Source organism: Scylla paramamosain, chromosome 40 (genome assembly GCF_035594125.1).
Source record: "Scylla paramamosain isolate STU-SP2022 chromosome 40, ASM3559412v1, whole genome shotgun sequence".
NCBI lineage: Eukaryota > Metazoa > Arthropoda > Malacostraca > Decapoda > Portunidae > Scylla > Scylla paramamosain.
Window position 1 is genome coordinate 2,597,737 of NC_087190.1, and position 19,764 is coordinate 2,617,500.

At 45.7% G+C, this 19,764-nt stretch overlaps 1 protein-coding gene across 1 annotated transcript; it reads right to left on the bottom strand.

The window, feature by feature from the left end:
• Positions 1–867, bottom strand: LOC135092544 (uncharacterized). Its single transcript, XM_063991160.1, has one exon. The coding sequence runs from the start codon at positions 865–867 to the stop codon at positions 1–3; it is 867 nt and encodes a 288-aa protein (XP_063847230.1).
• Between the last annotated feature and the right edge of the window lie 18,897 nt (positions 868–19,764).

Genomic DNA, 19,764 nt, shown 5'->3' on the forward strand with positions numbered 1-19,764 from the left:
TCAGAGGTGGTATCCGGTGTAGTTCTGTTGGTGGTCCACGAAGGCTTCCAGTGTGTTAATGAATTCCTGTATCTGCTGCCGTGCCCTCTCCAGCTCCTCGATCTGTAGTACCAGCTCATCTTCTTGCATCTTCAGGTTTCTCCTCTCCTCCTTCTTCTTGGCCCGGTGCTCGGCTGACCTCTTCGCCGCGTTGCTGTTCGGGTCTCCTCGTTCTCCTCTTCGCCTTCGTGAAGGCTCTCCTCTTCTTGCTCCTGCTGCTGCTGCTACCATGCTGAGGCCGAAGGCGCTGCCCTCCATGCCCATTGTTGCTCCTCCCATGGCAATTCCTCCTCCCCCCATGCCCAGTGCTCCTTCCATAAAGGGACTCCCATATCCTCCTACTCTTTCTCCTCCCAGACTCTCTCCTTTTCCTCCTCCCATGTACAGATTCCCTCCTTCACCACCTCCATTATATATATTCCCTTCTTCACCTCCTCCAATGCATAGACTCCCTCCTCCAGCTCCTCCTCCAATGAAGAGGCTTCTTTCTTCAGCTCCTCCCATGTGGACACTTGCTGCTGCTCCTTCTCCCATGCCAAAAACACTTTCTCCCATGTCCCAATCTTCTTCTTCACCTGCTGCTGCTCCTCCAAGACTCATGCCAGAAGGATGACCTCCCATGTACGGACCTTGGCCTCCTCCTCCTCCTCCTCCACCCGTGTGGTGGAAGGGAGAGGAGTACAGCAGGCAACCTGGAGAAGATGGGCGGAGTGGGGGGTAGGCGTTGGCTTCCTCCTGGTTGAAGAGGCTTTGGTACGAGCCCAGCCCTTCTGGGAGGTAGATGTCCATGAGCTCTGACAGATCATTCGCACTCCTGGACCCGGCCATGGTGGTGGTGGTGGTGGTGGTGGTGGTGGTGGTGGTGGCGGCGGTGGTGGTGGTGGCAGCGGCGTGTGGTGGTGATGGTGGTGGTGGTGGTGGTGGTGTTGCCCGTAGAGGACGAGACGGTGAAATGACTGGAGGAGGAGCTAGTCGGGCTTTTTAATATACGGAAAGGTGTATTTGGTCGCCCCTCCCCCACACTCTCAAGCCACTCCACCTACATCCTTTTCCACCCCAAACACAGCTGCGGGGAGATCAACAGACACCTGTGGGGGGGATTGGGGGCAGGAGGGTGGAGGACGAAGTGTGAAAACTGGTGCACGCCTAACTGGGTGACAAGTTTCTTTGACTGCCGGGGAACCAATGTACAATGGGCGGGACTCGATCGCCGCGCCCTGGGGTACCCCGCCCCCTCTTTCACGCAGGAAGAAGAAGAAGAAGAAGAAGAAGAAGAAGAAGAAGAAAAAGAAGTCTTCAAGAAGAAGAAGAAGAAGAAGAAGAAGAAGAAGAAGAAGAAAAAGAAGAAGAAGAAGAAGAAGAAGAAGAAGAGAAAATGATAGTAATAATAACAGGAGCAGCAGCATTAACAGAAAAAAAAAAGCACGGCTCTTTCTTTTCTTCTCCTGTTACATTTTTCTCTATCTTTATTAAATTGTTTACCTGTCTGATTGTCTGTTTGTCTCTCTCTGTCTGTCTGTCTGTCTCTCTGTCTGCCTGTTTCTTTCACTAATGTTTGCAGCTTGTTAAAAGATTCTCTCTCTCTCTCTCTCTCTCTCTCTCTCTCTCTCTCTCTCTCTCTCTCTCTCTCTCTCTCTCTCTCTCTCTCTCTCTCTCTCAGATGACTCAGAGAAGGGTGAAAGGGAGAGGAGAGGAAGGAGATAAGGGAGAGAACAAGGAAGAGAAAAGAAGGAGACAGGCAAGGATGTAGCGGAGTGGATCGGGAAGAGGGAAAAAGAAGAACGGAGGAGGAGGAGGAGGAGGAGGAGAAGGAAGAATACAAAGGAAATCGAGACGGCAACATACCTTTTGGTCCTTGCAAGGCTGTTTTGGTAACTACTTCTAACTAACTAAAAATAAGAGAGGACAGCATAACAGAAGGCTCCTCCCCACCCACCACTCCCTCAAGCTTTTCCTGAGCATTGACCGTCCTGGTAATCCCCCCGCCATGAAATTTGGAGCACTTGAACACAAGAACACAAGAGCAGCTGCAGGAAGCCATCACGCCTACACGTGGCAATCTCTGTAAAATGCATGACTGCTTCTTTCCACCTGTCATCCCCGTCTATAAATTTGTCTCATCTTTTAAAGCTCCCTAACGACTTGGCACTAACAGCCTGATCACAGACTCCATTCCAGTCATCTACCGCTCTATCTGAGAATTCTTTACAACCTTTTTTTGTAAATCTAACTTTATAAAGCTTGATTCCTCCATTTTTTGTATCGTGATTACTGATCCTGAGAATTTTCCTTACGTCACCATTGTTACATCCTCTGTGCCAATTCAAGAATTCTATCTGGTCCCCTCTTATCCTACGCCTCTATAGCAGATGTAAACCTTAAATCCCCACTCTCCTTTCGTAACCTTTTCTTTCACATAAGAGGGTCAATGGCCAAGGGCAACGAAATGCATCTACAAAACGTTCCACAAAGAATAAGGGCCAAACGACTCAGCAAGACTCGTGAACGTTCAGTAACCCGGCTCTTCTCTGCACCTTTCACTCCACTCCCTATGCATGAATCCATCACGTGAGTTTCCGTGTCCAGGTCAGGCGAAAGATGAGTCACGTCACCTTGACCAACTGACCGTGGCTCCTTCCTACCTACGGGAAAGAAACGAGGAAAAATAGAACCTCACACCCTAAAGTATATGCTAAGAGAAAATGCATCCCCCAAATTTTGCATTGCCGCGAAGTAAATTAATTTCAATGCATTTATTCAAAGTAGTAAGGGAGACACTTCCTTGATGGTTCCCGGGGAAGAGGAAACGTGTACAAGATATGCTAATCTGACGCTGCTAACGCTGCTTCTGAGGTTGCTGCTGTATCTACGCCATTTCCGAGCCTGCAGCTTACCCTTTGCCCCATTCCCCCCCTCCGCCCAGCCCCTCCAGCCGTTTTATTTCATGACTTGCCCTGGTAAAAACACAAAGAAGCAATACTCCTACATGTGGAAGTTCCTGTATAAAACATATCTATTTCCACCTATCATTCTCACCCATAAATTTGTCTAATCTTTTAAATCTCCCTAATGAATTGGCAATAACATCTTAATTACTGAGTCTATTCCATTTATTTACCACTCTATTTGAGAACCGAGTTTTTCCTACCTCTTATTTAAATCTAACTCTAATGACGTTATCTAACCATGGATAGTGAAGGCAACAGATGCTAGAGAGAGAGGATGGCTGGCACACATAAGGAATGCCAGAAGAAGGAACACCTCGAGGACTGATGTACGGAAAGGTGACAGGAGTAATAAGGCCCGTACTCGCGACTGTCTTCAAAGGCCACAGAGATGATTAGACGAGTTTTAAATAGTGTTTCTCCTGTTAAAAATTGAGTAATCTTGTTAATCTGTCACTAGAATCGTAGAAAACACTTAAAACTTATGTAACTTCATATTCAACCTTTTCGAAGTAGTGGAAGTGCTGACAGAAGTGTTTCAGAATATGCTCATAACAGCTCCTTAGTGTACCTTTTTTTAATTATCAATTACTGGGACACCTTTACTTGTTCCACAGCCACATCCAATCTTTGAACTGGGATGAAACTGCAAAGTGTATCCCTTTTCATCACTAACTTTGCGGTACATGCTTATAAATATTCCACACATTACTTCTTGTGGTGCTAATTGTTTCGTGTCACAGTGAAAGGGTTAAGACTGAGAGGAAGGATGAAAACTAAGTGGCGAAGGACAGTGAGGGAAGCAGTTTGTGGCTGGACTGAATCTACTAACTTTTCTGGCTGGACAGGAGTGCGTGATCAGGATTCAAGCGAGCAATCGGACCGGACCTCACACTACCGGACAGGAATTAAGATAAAAACAGTTGTGTGTGGTCAGTGTTCTGCTTCTGCCTTTGTGCTTCGGGAGTGCAGCAGTTACATCAGGCCTTTCCTCCTCCTCCTCTTCCTATTCTCTTTTCTCTTCATCAGTCTTCTTGATACGTAACTCACTAAGTAATCAATGCACTAATGAACAACCATCTAACCAACTAAATTACAGACCAACTAATTTATTAATCAAGTAAATGAAATAATTAACAACAAATTATCCAGCCAATTCAGTAACTAGCTAAGCAGGTGACCAAACAAAACCAATTAACTAACCTAACCTAACTAACTACCTAACCACCTGACTGCCTGACCTAACCAACCACCCAAATACATAAATAAATAAATAAGAATAAAGCCTGAGGCTGTTACCTTATATTCATTACCAAGGACGAATTTTTTTTTTTTTTCCTCACAAGACACTCTTTTCTAAGCTAACCTAACACATCAGGTCTATTTTCTTTCGTGCGTATTTTGTGTCTTTTTTTTTTATTATTTTCTTTGATGAATCTCTCTCTCTCTCTCTCTCTCTCTCTCTCTCTCTCTCTCTCTCTCTCTCTCTCTCTCTCTACAACAAAGAAAGCTTAAAATTCATCCTACTTTAATCCGCCCCCTCCATTTCCTCCTTCCCTCCTTCCTTTTATTATTATCTCACCATCTCACACATCTCCCCTGGCTTCTCCTAACCTCCTCACTCCCCACCACCTTCTCCCCTCCCTAACTCATCACCTCCGCCCTCACCACTCACCTACACGCATATCAAACACTATATCACTCACTGTATGTCATTACAACTAGTACACAATATTACTGTACCGCTGCCAACTACCTAATATCATTATAACTATCACATGACAGTAGCGTTTAGACCTTAAAAGCTTAATTTGCATCTCTCTCTCTCTCTCTCTCTCTCTCTCTCTCTCTCTCTCTCTCTCTCTCTCTCTCTCTCTCTCTCTCTCTCTGATGGCTCACAGAGGGATTGCAAGAAAAGGAGAGCAAGGAGAAAAGGGAGAACAAAGGCAAAAGGGAGAGAAAAAATGAAAAGGAAGGAGGAAGAAGAAACAGGGAGATGGAAGAATGTTACCAAGAATGGAGGAGGAATATCAAGGAATGCAAAGGAGAGGAAAACAACAACAGACCTTTTGGTCCCTGCAAGGCTGTTTGCTAAATACTTCCAACTAGCTATAAAGAAGAGAGACAAGACTGAGGAGGAGGAGGAGGAGGAGGAGGAGGAGGAGGAGGAGGAGGAGGAGGAGGAGGAGGAGGAGGAGAACCTTGATAGCAAAGAAGAAAGGAAATAAATGAATAAATTAACAGAAACTGAGAGTTGGAGGAAAGGCAACGCACTGGAGAGAGAGAGAGAGAGAGAGAGAGAGAGAGAGAGAGAGAGAGAGAGAGAGAGAGAGAGAGAGAGAGAGAGAGAGAGAGAGAGAGAGAGAGAGAGAATCACTTAAGTGGGTGTACACATATGTTTCCAAAACGATTTCACAAGAGATAAGTAAATAAATAAATAAAGTAAATAAAGGAAAAAGATAATCATAATAAAACAACAACATATATTATCAACAAGATACACAAACACTCGTATAATGAACAAACAATATTGCACAAGATTTAAACCATAACAACAAGGTAATAACGACTATCACTGCTACTACTACTAATATACCACTACATACTTCAACTACTACAAATACTGGTTATGCTGTTACTATTACTACCGCATCTACACACTGTTACATACTCGTTACTACAAGAGCAAGAACAAGAAGTTATGACAACCAAGTAAACGAACAAAATATTACCGAATTCCTCATTGAGAATGGGAAGACAGGCTAGAGATCACGAAGGGGGATTAAGGGGGACGAGGAGCAGGAAGGAAGAGGAGGTGGTGTGATTTTGTGGAGGATGATGAGAAGTGTGGAGTGAGAAGGAAGAGGAGAGTGGATGCAGTAGAGGAAGAAATAGTATGGATGGAAGAGGAGGGAAGGAAACAGACACTGGATGCAGAAGGAAAGGAGAGAAGATAAGTGTGGAGCCAGAAGGAAAGGAAACAAGAGTGTGGATGGAGAGGGAGAGAAGGAAACAGGTGTGTGGATACAGAAAAGTAAGAGGAAACAAGAGTGTGGGGTATTTTAACAGACCATTAAGTTGAAATAATTGTTGGTGAGAGTAAGAACTAACACATCAACACACAAGGGAAGCAGGGACAGAAAGGCTAGTGAGAAATGCCCCGGCTGTGGGTATGAGTCAAAGTTTGGTGCCCTTCGCTACACTGCCCACAGTACAGTAAGGTGTTTGGAAAGAAGCCTCTGTCTGATCCGTGCAAGACACTGGACACAAAATAGGGACAAGAAACCAATTAAAAATAACATTAGAGAGAGAGAGAGAGAGAGAGAGAGAGAGAGAGAGAGAGAGAGAGAGAGAGAGAGAGAGAGAGAGAGAGAGAGAGAGAGATGTAACACAGGAGGAAGCCGAAAAAAGGAAAATGCTGTACATGACAATGAAAAACAGAAACAGAAACCTAAACAAAATGATCACGAACACACATGCGTCACAGAGCACAGCACCACACACCACGGCAAGGCACACCCAGCAGTCCAGTCACACCACCACGACACACAGCAGTAATGGGGAAGGAGGGAGGGGCGTGCCCAAGACTGACGCCACGAACTTTACCAGGGTGAGAAGCAGCGCAAGAACACCACACCTTGCTACTCCTCCTCCCCCTCAGCCAGAGAGTCAGGTGGGGGTTGCTCTGGGGTTCCTCAGGGTTGGTTTAAGTTCTGTTGGTGGCGCATCAAGGCTTCCAGTTTCTTAATGGTTTCCTGTCTCTGCTGCCGCTCCCTCTCCAGCTCCTCATTCTGCAACACCAGCTCATCTGCTTGCATCTTTAGGCTTCTTCTCTCCTCCTTGATCTTGGCCCGGTGCCTGGCTGACCTCTTTGCCGCGGTGCTGTTCGGGTCTCCTCGTCCTCGTCCTCGTCCTCCTCCCCCTCGTGAAGGCTCTCCTCTCCCTGCTCCTGCTCCTGCTGCTGCTGCTGCTATCATGCTGAGGCCGACAGCGCCGCCCTCAATGCCCATTGCTCCTCCTCCCATGGCCATTCCTTCACCACCCATGCCCACTGCTTCTACCATAAAAGGACTCCCATATCCTCCTACTCTTTCTCCTTCCTTGAAGAGGCTTCCTTCTTCAGCTCCTCCCATGTGGACACTTACTCCTGCTCCTCCTCCCATGCCAGAAGCACTTTCTCCCATGTCACGATCTTCTTCTGTTGCTCCTCCAAGACTCATCACAGACGGATGACCTCCCATGTACGGACCTTGGGCTCCGCCTCCACCCGTGTGGTGGAAGGGCGAGGAGTATAACAGGCAACCTGGGGAAGATGCGCGGAGTGGGGGGTAGGCGTTGGCTTCCTCCTGGTTGAAGAGGCTTTGGCACGAGCCCAGCCCTTCTGGGAGGTAGATGTTCATGAGCTCTGACAGATCATTCGGCCTCCTGGGCCCGGCCATGGTGGTGGTGGTGGTGGTGGTGGTGGTTGCGACGGTGTGTGGTGGTGCTAGTGGTGTTGCCCGTAAAGGACGAGAGAGTGGAATGACTGGAGGTGAAGGTAGTCGAGCCTTCTAATATACGGAAAAGTGTAGTTCCTCGCCCCTCCCCCTTAGCTTAAGCCACTCCCACTACATCCTTTCCCTCACAACACAGCTGCCCAAAGGCCAGCGGACACATGTGCAGGGAACTGGGGGCAGGAGGGTAGAGAACGAAGTGTGGAAATGAGTGCACGCCTAACTGGGTGACAAGTGTCTTTGACTCCTGGGGAACCAAGCCACACGTGCACAACGAGCGGGGCGGGATCGACGGCCGTGAGGTATGCCACCCCCTGATGAACGTAAGGTGAAGAAGAAGAGGAAGAAGAACAAGAAGAAGAAAAAAAGAAAAAATAGTAGTAATGGTAATAGTAGCAGCAGCAACAACAACAGAAACAACAAAAACAAACAAAAAATTAAAAACTATGCTATTTCTTTTCTTTTCCCTTTACATTTTTCTCTATCTTTAATAAACTATGTACTTGTCTGTCTGTCTGTTTCTTTCATTGATATTTGCAGTCTCTCTCTCTCTCTCTCTCTCTCTCTCTCTCTCTCTCTCTCTCTCTCTCTCTCTTGGATGACTCAGAGAAGGATGGGAAGGATAGGAGAGGAGGGAAGAAAGGGAGAGAAAAGATGGATGAAAAGGAGGAAGGAGCAAGGGAAAAGAGGGTGACAGGCAAGGATGTTAGAGAGTAGATCGGGAAAAAGGAAAAAAAAAAAAAAACGGAGGAGGAGGAGGAGACCCAAACAGCAACAGACCTTTTGGTACTTGCAAGGCTGTTTTGTAACTCTCTCTAACTAACTAAAAAGAAGAGAGACAAAACAACATAACAGAAGGCTCCTCCCCACCCACCACTCCCTCAAGCTTTTCCTGAGCATTGACCGTCCTGGTAATCCCCCGCCATGAAATTTGGAGCACATGAACACAAGAACACAAGAGCAGCTGCAGGAAGCCATCACGCCTACACGTGGCAGTCTCTGTAAAATACATGACTGCTTCTTTCCACCTGTCATCCCCGTCTATAAATTTGTCTCATCTTTTAAAACTCCCTAACGACTTGGCACTAACAGCCTGATCACTGAGTCCATCCCAATCACCTACCACTCTATTTGAAAATTCCTTTCAATCTCTTGTAAATCTAGTTTCATGAAGCTTGAACCCACCAGTTCTTGTACCGTGATTACTGATCCTGAGAATGTTGCTTACGTTACCATTGTCATATCCAGCATAACATTTAAAGAATTATATTAGGTCCTATCTTATCCTACGCCTCTATAATGAATGTAAACCTAAAATTTCCACTCTCCTTTCGTAATCTTTTCTTTCACATAAGAGGGTCAATGGCCAAGGGCAACAAAATGCATATACAAAACGTCCCACAAAGAATAAGGGCCAAATGACTCAGCAAGACGCGTGGACGTTCAGCAACACGGCCCTTCACTGCACCTTTCACTCCACCTCCCTGTGCATCAATTCCTTACCTGCGATCACGTGAGTTTCCGTGTCCAGGTGAGGCGACATGTGAGTCACGTCACCTTGACCAACTGACCGCGGCTCCTTCCTACCTGCGGGAAAGAAACGGGGAAAAATAGAACTTCACACTCCAAAGCATATGCTAAGAGAAAATACATCCACTAAACTTTGCACTGCCGCGAAGAAAAGTGATTCCAAAGCATTTATTCACAGTAGTAAGGGAGACACTTCCTTGATGGCGCCGTGGAAGTAGGAAACGTTCACTGAAGGCGCTAATCTGACGCTGCTACTGAGGCTGCTGCTGCATCTAAACCATATCCAAATCTGCAGCTGACTCTTCGGGAAGTCCCCGAATCCCCTGCCCTTCCACCCGTTTTCTTTCGCGACTGCACTGATAAAAACACAAAGAAAGCTGCAAGAAGCAATCAGGCCTACACGTGGCACTCCCTGTATAAAACATACCTATTTCCACCTATCACCCTAGTCCATAAATTTGTCTAATCTTTTAAATCTCCCTAATGATTTGGCAATAACACCTTAATTACTGAGTCTATTCCATTCATTCACCACTAATTTGAGAACCGAGTCCTTCCTACCTCTTATTTAAATCTAATTCTAATGACGTTCCCGAACCACGAACAGTGAAGGTGATAGAGGCCAGACAGAAAGGATGGCTGGCACACAGAGGGAATGCCAGAAGAAGGAAGACTTCGAGGACTGATGTACAGAAAGGTGGAAGAAGTAATAAGGCCAGTATTCAGAAACGCCTCGCTCTCTCACCATGACTGTCTTCAAAGGCCAGAGATGATTAGCCTGGTTCTAAAGAGTGTTTCTCCTGTTACAAATGTAGAAATCTTGTTAATCTGTCACTAAAAGCAGGGAAAACACTCTTAAAACCTATGTAACTTCATATACAACCTTTTCAAAGTAGTGGAGGTGCAGACAAGAATGTTTCAGAATATGCCCTTAACCCTTTGACAGCCACTTCGTACACCTTTCTCTAATTACCAATCACTGAGACACCTTTACATGTTTTACAACCACATCCAGTTTTTTGAACTATGAAGAAACTCCAAAGTGTATCCCTTTCCATCGCTAATTTTCTTGTACATGCTTATAAAGACTTCACACACTGCTCGTGCTGGTCCTAATTGTTTCGTGTCACAGTGAAAGGGTTAAGACTGAGAGGAAGGATAAAAACTAAGTGGTGAGGAGCTATGAGGGAAGCAGTTTGTAGCTGGACTGAGTCTACTAATTCTTCGGGGTGGAAACCTGTCCACCCTGTCTAGAAGAGAAGTATGAGTGGAACCCCCTACAGACATGTGAATGGTGCTCCATACATGGACGGATAAGGCCCCTATACATAGTTAGAAGGTGGAAGATGAGAAAAGTTGGCAGAAACGTCTCAGAAAACCTAGCTTCACAGAAGCTGTTTTAGCTAGAGATGAGATGTGAAGCTTCCAGTTTAGACTATAAGCAAAGGACAGACCGAGGATATTCAGTGTAGAAAGGGGGGCGGCAGTTGAGTGTCATTGAGGAATGGGGTATAGTTGTCTGAAAGGATGTGTCGAGATGATAGGTGGAGGAACTGAATTTTTGAGTCATTGAACAGTACTAAGTCTGCTCTGCCCCAATCAGAAATTTTAGAGTGAGATCAGAAGTTAGGCGTTCTCTGGCTCCCCTCCGTGAACTGTTTACTTCCCGAAGGGTTGGACGTCTACAAAAAGACGTGGAAAATTGCTGGGTGGTATCATTAGCGTAGGAATGGATAGGACAAAAAGTTGGCTCATTAATAAATAATAGGAAGAAAGTGGGTGACAGGACAGAACCCTGAGGAACACCACTGTTAATAGATTTAGGAGAAAAAGAGTGACCGTCTATTGCAACAGCAATAAAACGGTCAGAAAGAAAACCTGAGATGATGTTACAGAGAGATGGAGAGAAGCTGTAAGAGTTTAGTTTGGATATCAAAGCTTTGTGCCAGACTGTATCAAAAGCTTTTCATATGTCTAAGGTAGCGGCAAAAGTTTCACCAATTTCTTTAAAAGAGGATGACCAAGACTCAGTAAGGAAAGCCAGAAGATCACCAGAACAGCGGCCTTGACGGAACCCATACTGGCGATCAGATAGAAGGTTGTGAAGAGATAGATGTCCTTAAAACTGAATGTCACCGTGCCTTGTTGATTGTATGTGTTGCCTTGAAGGAGTGTTTCATAGCAGTGTGTGTGTTACTCTACGAGATAATGACACCGATAAAGGGTTCACAGTTTCTTACGGTCATGTCTGCTTCGTCAATAAATGTCGAAGAGAGATTGTCTTTCCTTGCCCCTGCCATGAGCGGCGTGACAGGCACAGCGCATCACCTGTAGCTGGAGACGACCTTTTTGTCACCCCTCCCCCCTCTCTCTCTCTCTCTCTCTCTCTCTCTCTCTCTCTCTCTCTCTCTCTCTCTCTCTCTCTCCATGAAACAAACCTCTCTATACTTATGAACTTTTGAACTTGAAAAGGATAATCATAATAAAACAACAACATATATTAGTAACGAGATATACTCGTACATACACTCGTATAATGAACAAACAATATTGCACAAGATTTACAACATAACAATATAATAACGACTATTACTCCTACAATTACTATTATAGAACTACATACTTCAACTACTACAGCTACTATAACAACTAAAAGTAACATTTGAGAGAGAGAGAGAGAGAGAGAGAGAGAGAGAGAGAGAGAGAGAGAGAGAGAGAGAGAGAGAGAGAGAGAGAGAGAGAGAGAGAGAGAGAGAGAGAGAGAGAGAGAGAGAGAGAGAGAGAGAGAGAGAGTAACACAGGAAGAAGCCGAAAAAAAGGAAAATACTGTACGTGACAGTGAAGAACAGAAAGCAACAACAAAGTTATCACGAACACAAACACGTGACAGAGCACAACACCACACACCACGACAAGGCACACCCACCAGTCCAGGCACAACACCACAACACACAGCAGTAATTAGAAGGGAGGTAGGGGCCTTCCTAAGACTGACGCCACGAACCTTACCAGGGTGAGAAGCAGCGCAAGAACACCACACCTTGCTACTCCTCCTCCCCCTCAGCCAGAGAGTCAGGTTGGGGTTGCTCTGGGGTTCCTCAGGGTTGGTATAAGTTCCGTTAGTGGCGCATCATAGCCTCCAGTTTCTTAATGGTTTCCTGTCTCTGCTGCCGCTCCCTCTCCAGCTCCTCATTCTGCAACACCAGCTCATCTGCTTGCATCTTCAGGTTCCTCCACTTCTCCTTCATCCTGTCCCGGTATATTGCTGCCCTCCACGCCGCGTCGCTATTCGGGTCTCCTCGTCCTCGTCTTCCACGCCCTGGTGAAGGCTCTCCTTTCACTGCTCCTGCCACTACTGCTGCCATGCTGAGGCCGACAGCACCGCCCTCCATGCCCATTGCTTCTCCTGCCATACCCATTTCTCCTCCGCCCAAGCCCACTGCTCCTCCCATATAGGGACTCCCATATCCTCTTACCCTTTCTCCTCCTCCCATATACATATTCCCTCCTTCACCTCCTCCAATGCACAGACTCCCTCCTCCCATGAAGAGGCTTCTTTCTTCAGCTCCTCCCATGTGGACACTTGCTGCTGCTCCTCCTCCCATGCCAAAAACACTTTCTCCCATGTCCCAATCTTCTTCTTCACCTGCTGCTGCTCCTCCAAGACTCATGCCAGAAGGATGACCTCCCATGTACGGACCTTGGCCTCCTCCTCCTCCTCCTCCACCCGTGTGGTGGAAGGGAGAGGAGTACAGCAGGCAACCTGGAGAAGATGGGCGGAGTGTGGGGTAGGCGTTGGCTTCCTCCTGGTTGAAGAGGCTTTGGTACGAGCCCAGCCCTTCTGGGAGGTAGATGTCCATGAGCTCTGACAGATCATTCGCACTCCTGGACCCGGCCATGGTGGTGGTGGTGGTGGTGGTGGTGGTGATGGTGGTGGTGGTGGTGGCGGCGGTGGTGGTGGTGGCAGCGGCGTGTGGTGGTGCTAGTGGTGTTGCCCGTAAAGGACGAGAGAGTGGAATGACTGGAGGTGAAGGTAGTCGAGCCTTCTAATATACGGAAAAGTGTAGTTCCTCGCCCCTCCCCCTTAGCTTAAGCCACTCCCACTACATCCTTTCCCTCACAACACAGCTGCCCAAAGGCCAGCGGACACATGTGTAGGGGACTGGGGGCAGGAGGGTAGAGAACGAAGAGTGGAAACTTTTTTTTTTTTATGTAGGAGGAACACTGGCCAAGGACAACAAAAAAATAAATAAATAAAAGCCCACTGAGATGCCAGTCCCAGAAAAGGATCCAAAATAGTAGTCAAAAATTGAATTGTAAGTGTCTTGAAACCTCCCTCTTGAAGGAATTCAAGTCATAGGAAGGTGGAAATGCAGGCAGGGAGTTCCAGAGTTTACCAGAGAAAGGGATGAATGACTGAGAATACTGGTTAATTCTTGTATTAGACAGGTGGACAGAATAGGGGTGAGAGAAAGAAGAAAGTCTTGTGTAGCGAGGCCGCGGGAGGAGGGGAGGCATGCAGTTAGCAAGATCAGAAGAGCAGTTAGCATGAAAATAGCGGTAGAAGATAGCAAGAGATGCAACATTGCGGCGATGAGAGAGAGGCTGAAGACAGTCAGTTAGATGAGAGGAGTTGATGAGGCGAAAAGGTTTTGATTCCACCCTGTCTAGAAGAGCGGTATGAGTGGAAACCCCCAGAAATGCGAAACATACTCCATACATGGACGGATAAGGCCCTTGTACAGAGTTAGCAGCCGGGAGGAGATGAGAAAAACTGGCGGAGACGTCTCAGAACACCTAACTTCATAGAAACTGTCTTAGCTAGAGATGAGATGTGAAGTTTTCAGTTTCGATTATAAGAAAAGGACAGACCGAGGATATTCAATGTAGAAGAGGGGCACAGATGAGTGTCCCTGAAGAATAGGGGATAGTTGCCTAGAAGGTTGTGTCGAGCTGATAGTTAGAACCGGTGCACACCTAACACTGGGTGGCAAGTGTCTTTGATTCCCGGGGAACCAAGCCACACGTACACAAGGGCCGGGGCGGGATCGACGCCCCTTGGGTATGCCACTCAAGAAGAAGAAGAAGAAGAAGAAGAAGAAGAAGAAGAAGAAGAAGAGGAAGAAGAAGAAGAGGAAGAGGAAGAGGAAGAGGAAGAAGAAGAAGAAGAAGAAGAAGAAGAAGAAGAAGAAGAAGAAGAAGAAGAAGAAGAAGAAAAAGAAGAAGAAATAATAGTAATGATAACAGCAGCAGCAGCAGCAGCAAGAATAGAAAAACAACAATGCTATTTTTTAATGAACATTTTTTTATTCTATCTTTAATAAAGTATCTACCTGTCCGTCTGTCTGTCTGTTTCTCTCATAGATGTTTGCAGTTTGTTAAAATGATTCTCTCTCTCTCTCTCTCTCTCTCTCTCTCTCTCTCTCTCTCTCTCTCTCTCTCTCTCTCTCTCTCTCTCTTAGCTGACTCACTTTAACTTTCTATTAATGAAGGAATTTTTGGCTAGTTGAAGAACAGACTTTCGGTGGTTCCGGGCAGAAATAATAACCGCATGACATAGTGGTAATGGAAGGCTCACCTACCTTTTGAGGGCCACCTCTCTATCGTGTATAGCACGAGAACAGTTCAGTATTAAACCAAGGTCTAAAAGGCTTAAGTCGAGAAAAAGAGTGAGGAATGTACGCCTCCATGCCAGACACTATCACCTTTGTTATGCACTCAGCACACAGAGGACAGGTCTCTGACACTGAAGCAGTAGTCATTCCAAGGAAAAATCAGCAAAATACCTCCTCATTTGCCCCCCAACTAGCAGAGGCAAAACGCCAGAGGCATCTCCGCTTAGGGGGTCCTGAGGAGGGATTGGAGTGATAGGACAAGATACAGAATATGAGATTGTGATCGAAGAAACCCAATGGAGAAGAGAGGGTGACAGCATAAGCCGAAGGATTAGTGATTAGGAAAAGGTCAAGAATGTTGGTTGTATCTCCAAGACGGTCAGGAATACGAGTAAGGTGTTGCACCAATTGCTCTAGGTCGTGGAGGATAGTAAAGTTAAAGGCTAGTTCACCAGGATGGTCAGTGAAGGGAGAGGAAAGCCAAAGCTGGTAGTGTAAAGTGAAGTCTCCAAGAATAGAGATCTCCACAAAAGAATGGAAGTTGAGTAGTCAAAGAATTTCTTATAGTCAGAGGAGTTAGGTGAGAGGTATACAGCGCAGATAAATTTAGTTTGAGAGTGACTCTATAGTCGAAGCCAGATGGTGGAAAACTTGGAAGATTCAAGAGCGTGGGCACGAGAGCAGGTTAAGTCGTTGCACACATAGACGCTACATCCAGCTTTGGATTGAAAATGAAGATAAGAGAAAATAGGAGGGAATAAAAAATTGGATTCTGTCAGTAAGCCTCGGACACCTGTGTGTTCTGTGAGGAAAAGAAGATAAGGTTTAGTAGAAGAGAGGTGGCGTTCTCCAGATTGAAAATTAGAGCTAAGTCCGCAAATGTTTCAGGAGTTAATGAAGAAAAAGTTCCGCAGGGTGTCATGACACTTAGGGTTGATACCAGAAGAGCAGTCCGACCTGGGGAAATTTGTGGTGCCCAGATGGGTTGTCCGAGGCTGGTGCATGGGTATATATCTTTTCAGAACGATTCCATGAAAAAAAAGATAAACAAAAGAAATAAACTAAATAAATAAAGGAGGAAAGATAATCATAGTTAAACAACAATATCTATTATTATAACAGTATACATATAATTGTATAATGAACAAACAATACTGCACGCATGCACAACACTTACTTACTACTTACTAACAACTATTACTACTACTACTGGAGAGCTACGTACTTCAACTACTACAGCTACTGGTTATACAGTTACTATTACTGCCACTTCTACACTTTATTACAGACTCGTTACTACATCTACTAATTATACTACTACAACTACTACTAATAATAGTCAATTCTAAGTCTAATTTTACAAAGTCGAAATGGTATGAAGACCTACATGGTTGGCTTCCTCTTGGATGCTCGGCCTGTTGTAGCGTGGTCGATCGGTGGTGACCCAGGTACTACTACTACTACTACTACTACTTTTTTTTTTTTTTTTTTTATACTAATACCTCCACCCCATGTTTATTGATGTGTCAATTAGGGGCTCCATTACTTGGAGGTCATTAGCCCCAGCTCTCGCTAATGACTGTGGCATCCAACCATATCTAATACTCTATAATATAAACATTAGTTGTTAACTATAAATTCACTCTACCTCTACTCTATCTACTCTTATGCCACTCTCCACCACTGTAGCCTCGCAGTCGAGGCCTCCTAAGTCTGCAGGTATGGGAGTGGAATGCCTTGTCCCCCTGAGGCACAGGAGGGCGGATCTGAGGAGGGAGAATGAGAGACTTCTTCTTCTTCTTCTTCTTCTTCTTCTTCTTCTTCTTCTTCTTCTTCTTCTTCTTCTTCTTCTTCTTTGGCATTTTGTGTTTTGAAATTTATTACTTTATTTTCTTCTTTTCTGACCAAGAAGTGGCAGTAGTAGTAGTAGTAGTAGTAGTAGTAGTAATAGTAGTAGTAGTAGTAGTAGTAGTAGTAGTAGTAGTAGTAGTAGTAGTAGTGATTAATGTTGTAATAGTAGTAGTAGTCCTTCTAATGTTAGTTGCAGTACTATTATCATTAGTAGTAGTAGTAGTGGTGGTAGTAGAAGTAGTAGTAGTAGTAGTAGTAGTAGTAGTAGTAGTAGACTATGACAACCAAGTAAACACACACTGCAGTAGTATGAGTCACAAAATTTCCCAATTCTGGAGTGAAAATGGGAAGACAGGCTGAGGAGATCACGAAGGGGTGGGTATTAAGGGAGACGAGGAGCAGGAAGGAAGTGGAGGTGGTGTGATTTTGTAGAGGACTAGATGAGAGTGTGGAGTGAGAAGGAAGAGATGTGTGGATGCAGTAGAAGAGGAAACATTGTGGATGGAGGAGGAGGAGGAAAGGAAACAGACTATGGATGCAGAAGGAAAGGAGAGAAGATTGAAGACGGAGAAGGAGAGAAGGAAACAGAAGTGAAGAGACAGAAGGAAAGAAAACGAGTGTGTAGACAGTAGAAGAGGAGGAAACAAGAGTGTGGGGTATATTAACAGGCCACTAAGTTTAATAAATGTTGGTAAGAGTAAGAATTAACACATCAACACAGAAGAGAAGCAGAGATAGTGAGGCTAGTGAGAAATGCCCGTGCTGTGGGTACGAGTCAAACATTGGCACCCTTCGCTACACTGCCCACAGCACAGTAAGGTGTTTGTAAAGAAGCCTCTGTCTGATCCGTGCAAGACAATGGACACAAAATAGGGACAAGACACCAAATAAAAATAATATTTGAGAGAGAGAGAGAGAGAGAGAGAGAGAGAGAGAGAGAGAGAGAGAGAGAGAGAGAGAGAGAGAGAGAGAGAGAGAGAGAGAGAGAGAGAGAGAGAGAGAGAGAGAGAGAGAGAGAGAGAGAGAGAGAGAGAGAGAGAGAGAGAGAGAGAATGTAACACAGAAAGCAACAACAAAATTACCAAGAACACAAACACGTCGCAAACCACAACACCATACACCACAAGGCACACCCAGCAGTCTAGGCACAACACCACAACACACAGCAGTAATGGGGAGGGAGGGAGGGAGGGGCTTGGCCAAGACTGACGCCATGAACCTTACTGGAGTGAGAAGCAGCGCAAGAAAACCACACTTTGTTACTCTTCGTTCTCCTCAGCCAGTCAGGTTGGGGTTCCTCTGGCGTTCCTCACTGTTGGTATCCTTGGAAATTCTGTTGGTGGCGCATGAAGGTTTCCAGTGTCCTAATGGATTCTTGTCTCTCCTGCCGCTCCCTCTCCAGCTCCTTGTTCTCCAGTTCCAGCGCACTTGCTTCTCTTCATCAGGCTTTCCTTCTCCTCCTTGACCTTGGCCCGGTGTTTGGCTGACCTCTTCGCCGCAGCGCTGTTCGGGTTTCCTCGTCCTCGTCCTCCTTGCCCTCGTGAAGGCTCTCCTCTTGCTGCTGCCATGCTGAGGCCGACAGCGCCGCCCTCCACGCCCATTGCTCCTCCTCCCATGGCCATTCCTCCTCCACCCATGCCCACTGCTCCTCCAATCCAAGGAGTCCCACATCCTCGTACTTCTCCTTCAGCTCCTCCCATGTACAGACTCCCTCTTCCTCCTCCTCCTCCCATGAAGAGGTTTCCTCCTTCTGCTCCTCCTCCCATGCCGGAAGCACTTTCTCCCATGTCCCAATCTTCTTCACCTTCTGCTGCTCCTCGAAGACTCATCTCAGAAGGGTGACCTCCCATGTACGGAGGCCGGCTACCTCCTCTTCTTCTTCTTCCTCCTCCTCTTCCTCCTCCTCCTCCTCCCATGTGGTGGAAGGGAGAGGGGTACAGCAAGGAACTGGAGGAAGATGCGTGGAGTGGTGGGTTGGCGCCGGCTTCCTCCAGGCCTTCCGATAGACAGATGTCCATGAGGTCTGGCAGATCCGCCGACATTCTGGACCTGGTCATGGTGGTGGTGGTGGTGGTGGCGGCGGTTAAGATGGTGGTAGTGGCAATGGCGTGTGGTGGTGCTGGTGGTCTTGCCCGTAGAGGACGAGAGAGTGGAATGAGTGGAAATGGAGGTAGTCAGGCCTTTAATATACGGAAAAGTCTAACTCCTCGCCTCTTCCACCCCCCTCCAGTCCCCTCCACCCCCCAACACACAGCTAAGCAGAGGCAAGCGGGACGCACGTCGAGCGATTCGGGGCAGGAGGGTCAAGGGCGATTGTGTAAGAATTGGTACACGCCTAACTGGGTGACAAGAGGGTCTTTGACTGCCGGGGAACCTAGCCACACGTGCACAGGGGGCGGAGCTGGATCGCCGCGCCCTGGGGTACGCCGCCCCCCTGCTGCACGCTACCATCAGGGGGCAGTAGGAACAGTGTGCTTTGTTTGTTTGTTTGTTTGTTTGTTAGGTACCTTCAGTTTTTTTTTTTTTTTTTTCCATTGCTGGACACTGATTTTTTTTTCTACTGCTAAAGTTCCTTATTTTTTTTTTACTGCTAAACTTAATCTTTCACTGGTAACCGCATTTTTTTCACAGCTAAACTTCATTTTTCTACTGCTAAACTTCATTTTTCACCGGTAATCTTAATTTTTCCACTGCTAAACTTAATTATTTTCACTGTTAAACTATTTTTTTTTCATTGCTTAACATTTTTCACTGCTAAACTTAATTTCTTCACTCCTAAACTTCATTTTTTTAACTCCTAAACTTATTTTTCACTTGTAAACTTATTTTTCACTGCTAAGCTTATTTTTTCACTTCTAAACCAATTTTTTCACTGCTAAACTTTTTTTTTTCACTGCTAAACTTATTTTTCACTGCTAATCTCATTTTTTTCACTGCTAAACTTATTTTTTCACTTCTAAACTTATTTTTTTCACAGCTTATCTTATTTTTTTTACTGCTTATACGCTTATATTATTTTTTTTCAATGTTACTTATTCTTTCACTGCTAAACTTATTTTTTCATTGCTAAACTTATTTTTTTCTCTGCTAAACTTCCTTAACTACTAAATTTTGTTTCACCTCCAGACTCCTTCACTTTTCACTGCGAACACACTCGTTTCTCGCCACCAATACACACTTTCAACGCTTTCACACCTACAGGACACTCATTTTATTCCTAGAGTGCTTTGAAAGTTTGTTACCCCGAAAAAAAGTGAAAAAAAAAAGAACGGAAAACACGTCTCCTTGTGT

Coding starts and splice junctions, on each gene's coding strand:
- LOC135092544 (XM_063991160.1), bottom strand. CDS start 867: ATGGCCGGGTCCAGGAGTGCGAATGATCTGTCAGAGCTCATGGACATC.